Below are 17,947 nucleotides of genomic sequence, written 5' to 3'. Positions count from 1 at the left end.
AGTGCAGAGGCTACATTTGTATACTGTGGCACATTTAAAAGAAAAGTTAGGTTGGTCTTCTCTCTTTTCTTTAAGACCCCTCCTCCACCAACGTAGTATCTCTGAGGTAGTAAGTTAGAACCCCTGTTTGTTAAACTAAATCTTGCCTTTGAGACTGCAATGCAGAACTTCCAGCTGCTGCCTCAGCTTCTCTGTGTTAGCGAGCTGGCGAGAGCCCTGTCCCTGGTCATTCCATTAATGACTTTTCACAAGAAAACAGATGGTTCCCTAATACTAGGGCATCTTTTATTTGCGAAGAGGAAGCTCCAAATGTTCCATAAGCCATTCAGGAAGGCAGATGAGGGCCTTCTCATTGATTTTTGCCTGTAATTCATGCTTGAAAGAAAAAGCTGAATGTGAAGAGATGGTTCAGAAACATGCACAAAACTGAATTGTTGTGTTTTTCCATATTTATCAGGAGCTAGAAGATGCAGAATGAACGGTAGCTGAGCATTTATATGTGCGTATGCTTTCAAAAGTGAATAAATTGCCCAACTGTGGGTTGGTTTCCATAAATTAATTTACATCTGTTTTAACTAGAACCTCATATCCAATCACTGATACTCAGAGTATGACAGGTTTTGCAGCATTAGGTTTAAAATAGTCTGGAAGAGACTACAAGAGGTAAAAAGAGATGTCAAAATACATACTGTAGGTTACCCAAAGTGGTACTGTGTGCAGAATAGGAAGTATTACACCATCTTTTCATTTGCAGAAGGAGTGGTTCACTGCAGTGTAAACTCAATGCTAAAATTCACACCTGTATGTTCTTTCTGTTTTATTTCACTTTCACATTGGATATCTGATTGTTTCTCAAAATACCAGTGTAGTATGTTCTTAAAATCTCCATGTCCCCACCACCCTTTTTAGACGGGTGCAAGTGGGTAGAAGATTTTTCCTTACAGAACAAAACAAAATGAAGCTAGAATACAACTTAATAAGCAGGAAAAAGTCAGAATTTCACAGTTGTACTGCTGGTGTTCACAGAACTCTCCTGGGTTTTCTTTTTCCCCTCCTCTACACGTAAGTGCAATACTGTACATAATGTCTGAGAAGGGGGTTAATTCTAATATTAAATGCCCTATTTGCAGGATTTCTGTAGTACTGATTTGCTCCCCAGAAGAGTCCACGAATATTGCCGGGTGCTTGGTGCTTTCACTGTGTTGTATTTAGGTCTAAATGCACATTTTGAAGCTAATACTGTGCAGATTCTCATCTGTTGGCTAGTGTAATTTATACGAACTCTTTAAAAAGCTGTATGAATGAAGTGATTAAAAACATGTTTATTGCTTTTATGGAACCTCACTTCTTATTCAGAGAACTCTTCCTGTTATTAGGCAAATATTTTTAAGGCATTTGCTGAATTGTTCCAAGTTGCTTCAGCTAAACCTGCGCCTCTTGGTATCTGTGATTATCCGTCATCAAGAGCAATATACGCCGTTGACTTGATGCTTAAATGGGACACCAGCAGAGATGGTGAGGAGCTCATTTCTTTGAATGTTGACTTGTTTATATTTGCGGACCTTTTCAGAAATTTATTTCTTCTGTCTGAACTCTTACTGTTTTTCAAGCAGTGTGAGCTGCATGCTCTGTGCCTCCCACTGACATCAAAGCACATCTGGAGCTGCGGATCTGTGGGGTTAGCATCTACCATGCTGGTTAACAGTGATGATGGGGGAGCTGTTAACTGTGCTTGGCTGAGTCCTTGCTTCCCTTGTGCCCCTGCTACTGCCATTCTCTGATGCCATTCTCTGAGGGGAAAAAAAAAAAAAAAAAACACAAAAAAAAAAAAAAAAAAAACACAAAAAAAAAAAAAAAAAAAACACGCAAAAAAACCAACAACAAAAACCAAAACCACACACACAAAAACCCCAACTGTACAGCAATCTAGTCACTCTGACAGCAGCAAGTTTTCTTTCCCATTTATGGTGAGAGAATGTCTGAAATAGCCATGTCTTTATGAAAACCTTAGAGACATCTTACTATCTGCGGCTTCCAGGCTTGGCCCAGTGTCTTCAATGCACAGTTAGTTATTAAAGCAGGGAAAGGACCACATTCACCATTTCAGTGCTATTGATGTCCTCAGGACTGTCACTCAGTTGTTGCCACGTCTCTGCAAGAACATGTACGTGAAGGTGCTTCATGTTAGTGCCACAGCATGGCCAACTACCTGGAGCCTTTCTTCCAGCCAGTTGTGGAGGACTGGTAGCAAAATTTGCCAAACAGGGTGAATTCTTTATTATCGCACCAGAAGGCTCAAAACTGTTCTGTAAGCATGCCCAACCCAGACATGTGTCTCTTGTAGGTAGAAAAGCAGCAGAGGCACCAACACAAAAAGGACTGCTGGGGGAGTATTAAACAGAACTGAGCATACTCTTTTCTTGTAACAATGTGGTCCCCGGGACACAGGAAAAATTCATCACTTGTGTCCAGGTTTGCTGGAGGAGTGATGAGATGATGTATGTTGGGTGGGTGCCCCTAGCCCAGTCCTGCAGTGGCTGATTCTGTAAATGTTGAATCACTTTCATGGAGTGAGATGATTGAGAAACAGGAGGTGTACAATTGACCCTTTCGTGCTCAGATCAAGTGGAGCAAGGGGTTGAATTTGGGTCTGCTACGTCCATGTTGAATGCTCTTTCAGCTATCCCAGAGTTGTCTTGAATGGGAGAAGCAAAGCAACTCAATATTATTACTAGCTCGAGGACAACTATTGTAGTAAAAGGACCAACCTCACATTATAGCCCTGGCTGAACTGCGTAGGTCCCTAGCCTTTTGAAGATGGAGGCATGGGTGCCAAAGTCATGGCTGTGATGCTGTAGGCAGCCTATGGACAAATAGGTTAGTTGCTTCTGTGCAGAGCACAGTATGGTTTACCTATGCATCAGAAGCTTGTACCCTCACTTACGATCTCAACACCAGACAGGAAAGAAAATCCTTTGTTTCTCTTTGCACAGAATGCATTTGATTCTGAACTCTGAACCATACTGATGAAGTTTTAAGAGAAAATTAAACTTCCTGACTTGCTTCTAGGAGTGGGATGAAGTGGCAGGTGGGAGAGGCTGGAGTGTAACGGAACAGGACTGCTAGAACTAGAAAGGTAGATATCTAAGAGCTTTAAGAAAGGAAGGTTTGTACTGAAATGTGAAAGGAGAAGCAGAGTTTTCTGGAAGACGTTTCAGACTGTCAAGCAAGACAGCTGTATCGGGGAGATCCTATTAAATCGCTGCGAATTCTCATTCTAAATGAGACATTGGATTACCACAGTGATTGCAGAATCTGTTGGATAATTGTCCTCTGGATAATGATGGTAGAACAAACCTCCATCCCTCCAAAAAAAACCAAACCCACTGAAATAAAAACACTTTACCGGCTTGCCAGCTTGTGTCATAAAAAATGGCTTTTTCCAGTCATTTTCTATAATCTCTGGCTTAAACACAGGTAGTGGTTCAGGATCTCTCTAGAGCTTGTAGTAAGAGGCAATGTTTGTGTTCCCCTTTACAGGGAAAAGAATTATGCAGCCTCAGATCCTGGAGGTGAACTTTAATCCTGACTGTGATAGAGCCTGCAAATACCACCCTACCTTTTTTAATGATGTCTTCAGCACCCTATTTCTGGATGAAACAGACAGCTGCCATGTGACATGCATTGTCTAGCCACAGGAGGCTTGACTCTATTAATTTCCTTCCCAGATATGCTTGACAGCAAGATTTATATTTCAGTTCTATGAGCTGCTGATGCAACTATTTTCCTATACTGGTAACCCTGGAAAAAAAGTCATATCAGAAGAATATGTGTATACCATATACTGTATTGATAATCATTTTGTCTGCATTTTCGTTATCTTGCTTAGTTCTATAAATCATTGGTTTGTGTTGACCAAATATCTCATTTATTGAATATGGGAGACCTCAAAATAGGACAGTAACTGGAAACAATTGACTTGTTTCTCAGGTAGCCTGATTGCTTGCTTGCTGGGAAACATTGCACAAGTTCCTCATGTCAACATTAAAACTATAATTTACTGAATCATGTTGGAGTTTGTATATCTTTCTTATCTATCCCTCTGTTATAGAAAGATGTAAAATGTTCTGACGGGAAAATAATACGGTATTTCAGTGCAATGAACTACTAGGGTAGTGAGATGAAAGATTTGATGGCTCTTCCCATTTTTCTTATTTTAAAAAAGCAAACAAAACCCACAACATCTAGGAACCCTGTACTGCTGGCTGTCATCCTTAGCCTGCCCCTTAAAGAAACTAGATTTGTGAGAAGTGGTCAGTGCATCAGTGGATGCAACGTCTAGAGCAGCACAGGAATGCAGAAGAAGCCCGAAGGAATGAAAGGGATCTGGGAAGCTCTGCTAGAAGCCCAAGCAGCCTTTGGACTTCAAAGTTTAGGGCCTAAGGTAGAGGTATTTGGGAATGGGGTGTCAGTTTGAAATTAATCATTCCTAATCTCTCCTCTCTCCTCAAATCAGGGTAGCTGGCTGAAATTTAGCACTTTTAGGCTGTATTTATGTTGCTTTGTATGTATGTACAAGTTACAAAAATTCTGCTGTCCATCATGAAGTATATATTATGTGGGTAGTTGTTTTTTTTTTTTAAGCTAGTTGCAGCAATCAGGAGCTGCTTGAGAGCAAAGTACAGTTATAAAATTGCATAAATGTTCTAAACCTTGCTTCAGGCTTTGCAAATATGCAGCATGTTATCTCTCCTGATCAGGAAGGGAGAGAGATATTTTAGGCTATTTCAGGCTGGTCTGCAGAAACCTACTTCTTTCCACTGACTGGAACATAGGCTGGAGAAATAAACCATCTGTGTCTTAGGAAAATTCAGTCACTGTACAAGTGGGGCAGAGGGGAGAGCTGGATTGCACAGGCAGAAGTGGTGCTGACAGCCATATCAGTCTCCTGTTCATAAGTCAGAACTTTTTTGGACTCCTTACTTAAATGTGATTAAAGAAACATGGTGAAGCGCTTAACATAGATGGTGTGACTATTTCCGATGCAGGGAAAAAGTTTGTCTGTGATAGAGAATATAGTAACGGGTGCTTGAGACCGGACATAAGGGGACATGCAGTGCAGCTCAGCAGACGTATTTGTCACTTGTAGGAGAGCAAAAGGCACTTTCTGCTTTTAAAGTACCTGAAAACATGTAACAAAGTGCCTGTGGATCTAGAACAAAGGGGAAGGTTTCCCTCATCACAAAGGGAAAAGTGATGTCACACTTAGCAAACCAGAAGAATGACTTTAAAAAAAGTAGTAAGATTTGTGCAGTGGGACCACCAGCTGTGGGCAAAAATAGTCTGCTGTTGTGCTCTTAGGCAAAAGAGATGGTTTTATCTTATAGGAAGCAACTGGTTGAACTAAGCGTCCCAGATCTTACTATGTCAGCTACCATAACCCTGAAGAGGAGAAACCCTTGTTTCTATTTCTAAGTGGCTAAAGTGAGAAGGTGTGAGTAGGAGACACTAGTAGCTATGCTGTCTGTACTGCCCTGCTGGGCAGCAGACCCACCTATGGCCTGGCTGCCAGCTCCACTGTCAAGGTCCAGTGGTGAACTGGCATCTCACTGAGGGTCCAGGCGGAGTATGTTAGTGCTTTTTTGGCCAGTGCTGCTTGTGATGCCTCAGAGGTGTGTGCAGGGGGCTGCTGAATATTTGGGTCCTCTCAGTTTCTGTCCAGCTGCTCTGAATTTCCTGTTTTGTCTTGCCCATTGCAATGGTGAGGAGAAGAGATGAAGGGGCTATCTTTGAGGCTATAGCATCTTGTTGCCTTCAGTATTTTTCTGCTCAAAACCATTTAAAAACAATAAAAAACAGAGGAACAAGGTTAGTAAATTTACATGTAGTTTAATGCATTTAGCTGACACTAGATTGCACAGTGCTTCAAAGTGGGAAGGCACAAATTGTGAAAAAAATCTCATCTTAAACATTTACAGAGTACAATGACCAGAAGATAAATATCTGGCAGCCGTACTGGGACACATCATAGCACTAAAGCACCGTGTCTAGTGGTAAACATGAAAGATTCAGGCCACAATCATGCCTGTCACTGTTAGGAGCAGCTTTCTGGAAGCTGTGTTAATATATGGCTGGATTTCTTCTTCTGAACATGAAGTTGCAGTTCATGCTTATTTCTGGTAATAGTTAAAATGCTGTTGTCATATAAAATGTAATGCTATAACATAGAAAACTAGTACTTTTCAATCAGCACTATCTTTTAGTTTGCTATAAAACTCAGTCAGGCATACACCCCTTGGACTTGCCTAGTAAAGACATATTTGTTTTAAACAAGTACTGCTTAGTCAACTTTTAATTAGCAAACTAATGGTATAAGTAGTTCAGCTAAAAATAAAATAAGGCCATAACTTTATTTAGAAAATTCTTGTGGGGGAAAAAAAAAATTTTTTTGGCTGAAAAATGTTTATTCAGATTGCTTCTTGTTGCGATTGTCATTCCAGAGACGGTAATTGAGTGCAGAAGCCATGACTAGCCAAGCTAAATAAGGAACCATCAAATAAGCTGCTGTTTTTTTGATGTTATACCAGGAAGCAGTTGTAGCTGTTGCCGTACCAGTCGTGAGCAGGAGAGTCACCAACCCCTGAAACACAGGAAGGTAGTTAGCGTTGGTTTTACTTGTTGCATTTTCTTGACTAGACAGTCTGTGTGTGGCTCTTTCCACTTAGCTCTGGCACTTGTTGGATCCCTCTGTGAGTTAATTCCTTCTCAGAAAACCAGCCAGCAAAAAAAAGATAGATTTCTGCTGAGTTACGAGTTGAATTGACTCATAAAACGATACAACAGTCACAAGAAAGGGCATTGCAGCTGGGAGCAGGAGAGGGAGAATAAAATCCCCCTCACCCATACTCTCTTTTTTTGGCAGCGGGAAGTGCTACATTGACGAAAAACTCAGTGTGACTTTGAGCAAGTCACTTAGCTAAGTAAACTTATCCAGTCTTTTCATGTCATAGATGCTGCCTGAAGAGATGCAGTGTGAATGAATCTGATGGATTGCAAAGTCTTCCGCTATTAGAGCATTGCATATATATTTAGAGAACCAGGCAAATATTTTTTATTTTTATTATTGATTTTTATTTTTGAGGCAAGGTGTTTCTTCTCAGACTGCAGAAAATTAGTCTTGTCTAAAAATGGGTGCTGATTACCTGAGTAATGTTATGATAAGCTTCTTATCGCTGCTGTTTGCCAGAGATACCTAGGAATTTTAGTGGGGCATAAATGTTTACATTTTCTAGTCACACAAAGCTCTTATCAAAGGGTGGCAGAAAGAGTTTCTTGAAATCTAAACATTTAAGGATGTTGTAGATATGTAAATTCTCTCAGGTGGCTGCTGGGATGCATTAAAGAGAATTCTAGAGAACTTCTGCAAGCCATATTCTGTACTCAGGCTCATTTTCAGGGAGAAAAGATTGACACAAAACTTTTGTCTTAGCACCTTGCAAATGACAGCAGAAGCCTATGGTTAAGAAATTTACTTTTCCACTTACCCATCCCATTTTGTGAGCTCCAAAAAATATTGGAGTCCATGCCCAGTTTAATGCCAGCTGCCCTGCATACAGACCCAGAGGAACCACTGACTTTTCGTTGAAGCCCCCCAGTTCCTTCCACACCAGGTAGGAGCCGAATCTGGAGAAAGCAAATGTAAGGTGTAATTCAGTACTGTGGTTAGAAAGCAACCACACGTTCTTGATCGAATGAAATTACTTCAGTGCTAGGGTCTAAATTCATTTGGAAAACTAGATATCCAGGTACTACTTGGCAGAGTAACTGACTGCACGGGGTTGATCACCTACTGCAGATAGCCATATGGGGAGAGAAAAATTCCCTATCCTGCCAGAGTTCTTGCTTCTAGGTGCAGAGGAGCAGATGACCTACTGCATTTCAGTCTTAAAAGAGAAAGCCGTGTTGAAATGGAAGCAAGTCTAAGATACAAGAGTAAAAGGTAAGTCTCTAAATAGTGAAGAAACTGTTAATTTTAGTACTGGGAGATAGTGCTTTAAAAATAAATTAACAAAAAAAAAAAAACACAACCCACTAACTTTTTCAGTGGATGAAATGAATATAGGAGAAGTAGGAATTGAGTGGCATCCCAAAGCACAGGTGAGTGTGGGGATGGATGGTGTTAGAGCAGAAGGAACCCTATAGTCATTTTTCAGAAGGAAGGGGACAAAGATGGGGAGAACAAAGATTTTAGGAGTTCTGTGGAAAGAATTAACCACAAGGAGCATCCAGCACCCTTCCTGCCTGCAGGATCCTGGCTACTGAAACATCTTCCAAAAATATTTTAAAGATTTTGAACAGATCTTCTTAATGCCACAGAAGAACAGTTCACTGGAGGGATCCCAGAATGTAAGCTGCTAAAGACAGGAATTCTCAGGATTTGGGAGACTTACTAATGTAAGGTTTATTTTTGCACTGAAGGAGGCTGGTTAGAACAGAGAGCGTTCATCACCTCAGACTATTTCTTTTGCTCGTTTGACTTTCCCTTTAGACATTAGCTAGATTTCAATCCAGATGACTGCACAGCCATTCCACGTGACTGCAGTAGAATCCCCTGGATAATGCCAGATATTATACCCTCGTTTCAGCATTAGTAACTGAATACCGATTTCATCCTGGTGGGAATGTCGACTGGACTGCGCTATACTGGACAGCAGGGGGCTCATACAAATTTCTGCTGGCAGTGGAGCAAAGATGGAGACCAACTTGTAAGCATTATTTTTTTTAGGAGCAGACAAATATCCATAGAAGTAATTGCAAGGAGTTTGTCTTCATTTGTAGGTCATATGAGAAGGATGTTTGGGTTTTTTTGTTTAACCCAGTTAGTGACCCAAGCTTGCTTCTTGGCCATTACTTTCATAAGGACTAAACAATGCAGCTTTGATATTTTGGCAGTTTGATTGCAGAGAGTATTAAAAAAAAAAAAAAACAAAAAGAAAGGGGGCAGGGTAAGCATTAGAAACTTAACAGTTTATCTTCATAAAAGGCATCAGGACCCAAATCTGTTCCTAAGTGATTTACAGAGCCACAGTGCGGACTTACAGTTCTTTGTACATCTAACTTTGACTTCAGACCAAGATCACGATGTACAAATCTGCTAGGAAGCTAAATCTCAAGAAAGGCATGTAAGCTTATTAAATCTTGCTTTTAGTTATTTCTTGCTTTGAATATATTCAAGAGATTCTAATGAAGTGAGATGTCTCGATCATTCAAGGAATGTGTGCACATGATGGATTACAGAAGAAAAGGCCTGGTAATAAATACGATCTTTTCACTGAGCTAGACGTATAGTACATAACTGGGACCATCCACCTCAGAATATACTGATTCTGATATCATCAAAGTAAGTGATAAGCTGTCACAATTTGGATTTTTAAAATATTTAACTTGATATCCAGGTTTATGATGAGGAATCCAGAAACAGGGTTACAAATTGTGCAGTCAACTTGAAGGAAGCTCTTCATGGGAAAGCCACTCAGCTCTTGTCTCTTTGATAGAAGGCATTTTTTTATTCGCAGGACAGTAATGATCCAATTCAAATTCTAACTCTTGGGATATATAGGAGTAGACACCAATTTTAAAAAGTACACTCTGTAAAAGGAAAAAGAAAAGAGAATCCTGACAGGAAAGGAGGGACGGTACATGAGGCTGTAAAAATTACAAAGCTTTTCTGGAAAGAAAATGAAACCAAAATGGGAATGTGAGAGCCAATGTAGCATTCAGATACAGTTTCAGACATTGCATCGTTGCTGTATTTTGCAACAGGTGGTGTGGTACTTAAGATAACCTGCAGGATGGCTATGTAATGTTAAATTGCAAAAGATTTGGTCTCTTTGAAACTTTACATAGTTAAGCCAGTGCTATATACAAACTACAAATCACTTAAAACGTACTGTCATGGTGGAAGAAATGGGCTGGGTAAGCCATATAAAGGCATATTGCAGCCTAAAACCTATTACTTTGGATTAGCAACAATGTGTCTTTGATAGCTAGGAAAAAACATGTTGAATCTTGGTATGTAGCTAGTTCTTAATGACCAAGTGGGGAAGAGACACAAAGCATCACTTTGTGCTTGGGGGTTGTACTGACCTCTGAGGCTCTAGGAGCAGGGTGCTACCTCTCCTCTATGGCAGAGCTCACCAGAATTAACATAAAAGCACGTAATGTTGGGTGGACAGCTTCTGGAGCAGTCCGTGAGGAATATCAAAACTGCCCAATCTCCTGAGACAACCTACCTCTATAAATGTTTTTGCTACATCTTATTAAAAGTAACAGCTGCCAAAATACAGTAGTATTAAACTTTTGAGGTTCCTGTGGGAATGGTATTTGGCCTTGTGATTCCTTGTTCATTTGGCAGTAATTGCTGTGCTGTCAAGTATTTTAAACTAGTTAAATAAGGAGGCAGTAGATGGTTTCAAGCATTTACAGTTTAACAGCCTGGCAGTTTTATTTGAAAGGACATGTATGTTTTGATTTTTTTTTTTTTAATTGAGCTCTGTTAGAACAGTTCTATCCTAATTCTCCACCCTCCCCCCCCCCCCCCCCCCTTTTTTTTTTTTTTTTTTTTAATTTTTCCTAAAACTACTGAAGGACATACATAGAAGAAATCCCAGCGCTGCCTTGCTCCGTTGCTGCCAGCTTGGCAGGTCTTCCCCTCAGAATGAATGAGGAAAGCAAATTAATGGCAGCTTTTCAAACTCCTGCTTTTGATGTGGATACTTGTGCATACAAAAATGTCCTATCAAACCCACACACAACTCCCAAAACATGTTTTTACCTGTTAAACAGGCAGCTTGACACAGTTTCTTACAAACATACAGCCACAGGAATACAGTAATAGTGCTCTGGTCCAGCATTGTACAACAAGCGACTCTGAGATAAGTGCTTTAATACAATGTGAAAAACATACCCCATAGATGTATAGAGAGTTCCCCAAACAGGAGCAAACACCCAGTTAGGTGGACACCAGGATGGCTTCTGCAGAGATTCATACCACACTGGGATTTCCTTTTTGGTTATCTTGCTTCCTAAAAATCCTCCTGCATGAGGCAGGAGTGTGAAACCCACTGCTGGGGCCCAGGCTGGTGCCGCTTCCATTGAGGCAGTGAATCTGAAACAAACCCAAACATGTTGATTGGCAGAGCAATTTTAAAATGCAACTACAAAAACTTTCCATTTTTAGCATATTTTAAAAATATACATGTGTAGGATCTGATCCACAGCCTAGTCTTGTCACTGAGAAGGACTGCAGCTGGAATGAATGGATCTTGTACCAGCTTCACTGGACAATACTCACCCCCATAAAGGAACCTATCATTTACGCTGGGGGGGTGGCGGGGGGGAAGTGAGACCTTTACTTCCCTCTCAACTTTGTGCACTAAGATTACTGAGTTTTACCTACATAAATATCCTCACCCATAAGTATGCCAGAGGAATAAAGCAGTTTGATATTATATGAACTGCACTTGGGAGGGGGGGGGAATGTACTAAGAAGTGTGTATTTCTGTATTCACCAAAAAGCCCATTCACTCAATGAAATGGTGTAGTCAAGAGTGTGAAAAGAGTGTGTGCTTTCCTGTGCTTAAGCAAAGTAATTGTATATGTTGTGTTGTATTTTTAGCCTCAAAAGGGTGCTGAGGATGCTCAATAGCTAGTAAGAGTGGTGTGAATTAGTAGCAGACACTTGAGAAGCTGCCTCGGAAAATAAACACCCGGGAGGACAATGAGAAGATAAGTACTTAAATGATGTTTTGCTAAACAAGGAAGGAGATCTCAGTGGATAGATGGGGAGTACACCTGTGGCTTCTTCATGAAGCATTCAATCACTTGCAGCAATCTTAGCTGCCAAGCCCGTAAAGTGTACCAGATTAAATTTGCCTACAGAAGTAAGACTGAGTAACGCCTCGTTCTGGTAGGCCACACTGCTTTAGTTAGAGTACAGGCAGCAGTAAAAAAAGTAAGCAGGAAAAAGCTTCATTGCAGATTTTCTGGCCAAAAGCCAAATGCTACAGAAGAGCTGTGTTTAGCTTGCTAAAATGTAAACAGATTAGAGGTATGATAAAAAAGGGCAGAACTGAAATGCGTTATTTTCTCAAATATACAGTAGGCAAATACACCCAATTCCTGTTCATCTGTTACGCAGGAGGGGGAGACAGCAGGAAGGAATCGTAAGAGAGATTGCAGCAGTGGGGAAAGAGCAACTGTGGAAGCCACAGGAGAGAGAATAAAGCTTTAAAGCAACCAGCATTTCAGAGGCTCGTCAAAGAAAAGTGCCTTATTGACTTGGCTGTTGCCTTGGCCTATGTTTAAAAGTTTTTACTGCTATAGTTATGACTGCTGGGATGAGGAGGCAGGGAGTGGGGAAGAGGAAATCCCACTTGTAACAGATGTGCTTAAACTGATAGGAAATGGCACACAGATGACGTTGCATTGTCGCAGTTCTGTTGGTACAGTGGATTTCTGTTTGGAGAGCAGGTATAAGCTTGGCCAGCAAGGGAGCTCTCTTGCATTATGTTTTTTGTCCCTGTTCTCAGGGATCTGCCCATACAGTTATGCAGATTTAATGAAGAGATTTCAGTGGCTGGGACCGCAAGCCAGATTGCATGCGATCAAGAAAAATCCTGGTGACAGAAGCAGAGCAGAATTTTGAAGGCAAAAACAGAGAGTGTGGAGGGACTGGTAAAGCATGCAGGATTAGAAGGTTTGTAAGGAGTAAACAAGAAAGGGTATGTAGGCTGATGGGCTGTGGGCATGCCTCAGGGGAGAGTCGTGGGAGGGCAATGAGTAGGATTGCACACAAAAAAGGCAGCAGACAAAAGCGGTACAACAGTCAAAGTCAAAAAAAGAGCAAAAGAATGAACGAGTGAAAGAAAAACTAGGCAGGGAAGAATTCAGAACTAAGGTTAGGGAGAAGAAGTGGGAGAACGATGTGCTAGTCTGCTGGAATAGTATCAATTAGGTCTTGGGTGGAGGATGGACAACAAGGAAGGGAGGAAAAAAAATCTGCGTAGCTCATTGCTGTAGTCATTGCTGCCATGCTTCCTGCCTAATGGATTCTACTTGCTGTTTACCAGGGAGTGTCTTAAATGGAGCAGAGGAGTTAATATGTTCTCCTACACGTAGATCGGTATTGTTACTTCCCTGAGGGAGCAGGCTGTCAGCTGCAGTATACACTACTTGTCACCCGTATTGACAGCATGAAAGGCTCTGCTTTTACTGGGATGTGAAGGAATTGATATGCAGGAGCAACAAGGTGTACTGGGAACAAGAGCTCCAAGCACAATGATTCTCTTCGGTTGCCTTCAGATAAGTAATTCCCAAAGGTTAAGTTAGAAATTTAAAGTTACTAAGATCTCACTAATTCTTAACCCGTTGCTCTTGCTTTGCCTACAGAGAGAACGCTAGGTTTAGTTCTCTACACATGCTGTAAAGTGCTGGTCATCTGTGCAGCTCCAGTGTGGCTGTCAAGTGCTAATTTTTTTTTTTTAAAGTGATAAGCAAGGACCCAGAGGGTTTTATGCTTTATTTGGACATAACAATATCAGGGTGGTTTCCTGCAGGTATTAAGCAACTGGACTTTGTCAGGGGTTTTGTCAGCTTCTCCCCAGGGAAGAAAGTCTGAAAGTGTTCTGCAAGCTGAAAGTGCTAAATGCTATCAAACTGGAAAAATACTGCTCTGCTGCAGTCAGTAGTGAATATGTAGCTACACATCTGTCCCTCTTCAAGTTGGAGGAAGAACGCTGAAATAATTCTTAAGTGACAAGAGAAAGAAAATCAGGCAGGCAAACAGAAATGGGGAAGGCACAAAGCAAAGAAACAGGGAAAGTGAAGCCGTGTATGAACAGGAAAGGGGAAGAAATAGAAGTGAAGAGATTGAACACACTGGCTTGAATTGAATGTTGGTGTCCCAGTCTTTTGACTGCTATTACTACTAATTATATACTATGTTTTCCAATAGTATTTCTCGGGACTTCCCAAGCATGTCTCTTGTATAGTACCAAGGAGAAAGAGGAATGAAGCCATGCAGCAAGATCAGACTATGCTGGTAGGCTCGGCCTAGTCGACCACAGCTGTCCATCAGCAGTGGGAGTTCCTGTATTTTAGTTCCCAAGAAATGAAATACTAGTATCAATTTCCCATAAAAAGCAGCAGCTAACTCAAGGAGCAGCACTAGCTGATTTTGGAAGAAGCCATGTCCATCTTCCTCTGGCTACTTGCTGTAGGTCTTTAGTCAGTAAGTGGAAGGCGGGGGTGCACTGGGGAGTTGGTGCGTTCGGTCAGTGCTGTAGCGTTTGTCTGGTTAGCTGTGCAGCACGAGATCCGTGCAAGGTTTATATAATGCCCAGTACAGTTTTTGAAAGTAATGTAATCACGGAGTATGTAAAGGCTTATCAGCCCTGAATTCCTTCTAGTGTATAGCTGATAATCCTGAAATTACTTGGTGATAACTTACACGGCACAGGCTTGCTAACACAGCCCCTCTGGCTGCATCTGTATTACACAACCTAGGAATAATTACTACTTTCCCAATCATATCCCAGCTCCACTTCAGGGTGAGATCTGGTTGCACAATATTTTTGCACCCTGATTTTTCATGCTGAAGAAACCGGGATGTCTGTGGATGATATCTGCAGCGTGCCCAGCAGATACCTGCCTCTAAAACCACCACAGTTGGAGATCTTTTCTCCACACACACACTTAACTTGTTTATTTCTGCTTCCACCTCTTATCTCTGCCCTGCAATATTTTCTTCATCATCCTGCCCACTTTCTGTTTAGCCTTAGTCTGACTTCAGGCAGTTTCAGCAGTGCAGTGAGGGCTGCAGCAGGCCAGTTTGTTTTACAAACACGTTAAAATAATTTTTCTAGGTATTCAAAACATCCGACTTGCCCAAAGATGGTTCTAGCTACATAAAGTAACAGGAGAAATAAAGGGGGGAGGGGGACCAATACTGCAACTTGCTGCCTGCTGGGCTTCTGTCTTTTTGCAGGTTGTTTCTCTGTGGTGGTATAACACGCAGAAAATCAAACAGAAGCTTTCCGTGTCCTCCTCTTTCTGGAAAAAAACAGTGCGCACCCAAAAAAAGGGATGGGGTGCGCTATGGGGGGGACTAGAGGAGCTGGCTTGCTTCAGCCTGATGAAAAATGAACTAAAACGCTCCTTTGCTTTGAGCAGGTCTCTGAAAGGCAGGTGAATCCCTTCCCCTTCTCTGGGCACTCAGAGAGAAGGAGAGAGCTCAGTCAGTGGGAAGGAGAAGGAAGGAAAGGACGACTACTTTCATTGCATTTTCTTACATCCCTGTTCTGATAAACCCCTGACTAATCCCTTTCTTGTGCAACTTGGTGCTGGCTACCCAATCACATGGGGCTTAAATTACAGCGCTCGCATTAAAAACACGAAGGAAAATCTCTCAGCATGGCTAAATCACCCACGCGGTTCTGGGGTTTCTAGTCCCCGTTTTTTTGGGTTAACTTGCCAAGCTGTGAACATACTATTGAAGGGGGGGTCCCCAAGATACATACTCTCCCTCTCGTCCTCTACAGTATATTTTTTTGAGGGCAGATAAGGTTCTGCCTGGCTCTGAGGGGCAGCATGCAAATTTTCCCTGGGGAAAAGGCTTCTTCCTGAGACAGCTGTCTGATGAATTAAGGGGTGCATACTTAACTTATATTGATAAACTATTTATGTCTGTTGTGGCTTTAAAGCCTCCTGGGAAACCGCAACACTAAAACCAAAATTATATCACAGTCTGTGATACAGAATACCACAAAAAAGCAGTCTTACCTTTGTTATCTAATCTCAAGTAAAAGAGAAACTTAAAACAGTATATATTATATAAATACAATATAAATATCTAACAAGTGTATAGTATATGTTTATGATAGGTATTTATAACTAAAAATAAAAATTACGGTATTTATTTAAGGATACAATGCAAGGCGTACTCATCAGGTTCAGAGACAACAAATCTCACTGCCTGGGTTACACTTCTTTTAAAATACCAGAGCACAAGTTGTGCAAATAAATCTATGATTTATTGAAGATTTACATACCGGGAACTCAAATGTACGCTAGAGCATCATCCTCCCAGGTGATAATTTGCCATTTACTGCTCAGTCTCTTCTAATTTTCCCTATGTATGTTTGTATAAAATCCTCTGCACGCAGTGTACTTTAAAGACAAAACATCCCTTTGGCTACCTTCCTTCCAAACAGCTAGCCAGCCTCCTGCTGTAGGTCTGTCATCTTCTTTGTCCACCCGCTTGGAAAGTGTCATCTACATCTATTCTTAAAAAAGTTAAGTTTCTCTTGGATATTTCTAGCTTAAGTGCTGCCTAGGCCTGACTCTTTTCAGCTTGCCAGGTATTCTTTTAACAGGGTAAAACATAACAGGCACCACATCCAAGGGGTGCTTCAGTAGCAGTGGGACGTTCGTGAGGTGTCAGCACTGGTAAGTCTCAAGTGCTTTACAAATGGTCTGCGCCCTTTACAGCAAACCAAAGATAAAACGGTCGCGGCTGAGGTGCACTCACAGCCGCAGCGTTACGACCTGGGCTGCTGTGGTGGTTTGCAGGAGCTGGACTCTGCCCTGGGCTTTGCCTCTGAAGGCATCAAAGGTGAAGGTCACAACCGTGAATCTTCCCAGGGCTTGACGGGCGTCCAGTAGAGTGAACTGTAATCCAGTGGCCTAACGCAAGAGGGGCGCCTAATCCAGTGGCCTAACGCTGCCGGGGCTCGCGGGGCAGCTGGTAGTAAGGGTGCCTAAAAGCTCTGGCGCACAAGCTAAACGCAACGAGAGCAGCCATTACTCTGGGAGTTTTCACTGAGGTACAACCTCAGTTGGCCCAGCTGATAACTTGCCACCCAGCGTCTCAGCTTAGCACAAGAGGTATTGCCGCTTACGTTACAGGTAGAGGCAGCCATGGAGTGGGATGTAGTCATATATATCCTGTATTGCTGCCCACATATTTCAGCTAAGTTGAGAAGCTCACTGGCTTTTCCAGGTATTGTACCAGGTGAGAAGCTCACTGGCTTTTCCAGGTATTGGACCTGGAGGCTGACAAAAATGGAGGAAACCTTCTCACTGAGCAGCATAGGATAGAGACTAGAAAAGCGAGCAAAATCTGCCCACTGTGAGCCTTTTGAATCGGCCCGAATAAAGAGTCAACAGAATTTCTTGCTATTCTGATCCGTATGCCTTCTGCCGAGTTGAACTAATCCAATCTGTTGTATTGTGTCTGTGCCCTGTGAAGCAGTCTGACTCACTGCTTGATACTGTTTCATAACGTGCAAAGTCGTTGCACAACGGCAACTTTGGCATGGCAACTTTCACTTTTTCTTTTTTAATCTGCTATTGAATGCTCAAATTAGTAAAGTGCATTTTGTGCTGATTTATAAGCATTACTTACTAATACACATTAAACAAGCCCTTTCACCCTTAAAGAAATGTCCAATTAAAAGCAAATTACAGCGACGCTGAAAGAGAACACCTTTACTTAAACATCAGCCTGAAATAATCTTCACTCGAGCGCGCGGAGTGCATGTGCATTGTGTGAGAAGACAGAAGGGCAGGTCCCGGTGAGACCAGAGGGGTAAGCAGCGCGCTGTCTGCTGTTCAGTCACCGTGCCTCACTGAGAGCTGCGCAGCCGTGTGCTTGCACAGCTGGACAGCTGTAAACCATTGGAAAACTCCTATGCAAAACCAAAATTAATAATAAGCTTCCTTGTTTAGGTCCCTATTTTTTTTTTAAAAAAAAAAAAAAGCACTTTCCATGCCAAATGCTGGCATGGAAAAGCAGTCGGTGTTTGCCTGACTAAATCCTCTCTGCCCGTGAGCTGCGGTACCGTCCCGGCCCCGCCAGCAGAAACGCGAACGGCAGCAGCGGGTGCCG

At 41.9% G+C, this 17,947-nt stretch overlaps 2 protein-coding genes across 3 annotated transcripts in view; one reads left to right on the top strand and one right to left on the bottom strand.

The window, feature by feature from the left end:
• TTLL12 (tubulin tyrosine ligase like 12) overlaps nucleotides 1-4,063 on the top strand; it is a 29,675-nt gene extending 25,612 nt beyond the window's left edge. For both annotated transcript variants that reach the window (XM_009279047.1, XM_009279046.1), the window contains 2 exons: nucleotides 1,377-1,515; nucleotides 3,541-4,063. In XM_009279047.1, the coding sequence (XP_009277322.1) occupies nucleotides 1,377-1,515; nucleotides 3,541-3,692 (291 nt within the window). In that variant the 3' untranslated portion in view covers nucleotides 3,693-4,063. The remainder of the gene's footprint in view (nucleotides 1-1,376; nucleotides 1,516-3,540) is intronic.
• Nucleotides 4,064-5,873: 1,810 nt separating this feature from the next.
• TSPO (translocator protein) lies at nucleotides 5,874-16,130 on the bottom strand. Its single transcript, XM_019472009.1, has 4 exons — nucleotides 16,110-16,130; nucleotides 10,967-11,167; nucleotides 7,545-7,683; nucleotides 5,874-6,640 (listed from the first exon to the last, which is right to left on the bottom strand). Exons 2-4 carry the CDS (start codon nucleotides 11,152-11,154, stop codon nucleotides 6,464-6,466), a joined length of 504 nt encoding a protein of 167 aa, XP_019327554.1. The 5' UTR covers nucleotides 11,155-11,167; nucleotides 16,110-16,130; the 3' UTR covers nucleotides 5,874-6,463.
• Nucleotides 16,131-17,947: the final 1,817 nt, after the last annotated feature.

This window comes from Aptenodytes forsteri, unplaced genomic scaffold (genome assembly GCF_000699145.1).
Source record: "Aptenodytes forsteri isolate BGI_AS27 unplaced genomic scaffold, ASM69914v1 Scaffold241, whole genome shotgun sequence".
Classification (NCBI taxonomy): Eukaryota; Metazoa; Chordata; class Aves; order Sphenisciformes; family Spheniscidae; genus Aptenodytes; species Aptenodytes forsteri.
This window is presented reverse-complemented; position numbering and strand designations above follow the sequence as displayed.

Bases quoted from the DNA above. Each gene is read 5' to 3' on its own strand.
- TSPO (XM_019472009.1), bottom strand. From the start codon at position 11,154: ATGGAAGCGGCACCAGCCTGGGCCCCAGCAGTGGGTTTCACACTCCTG. The intron at 7,684-10,966 runs GTATGTTTTTCA...TGCTTTCTCCAG, and splicing joins ACTCTCTATACATCTATGGG to ATTCGGCTCCTACCTGGTGT. The intron at 6,641-7,544 runs GTAAGTGGAAAA...CCTGTGTTTCAG, and splicing joins GAGCTCACAAAATGGGATGG to GGGTTGGTGACTCTCCTGCT.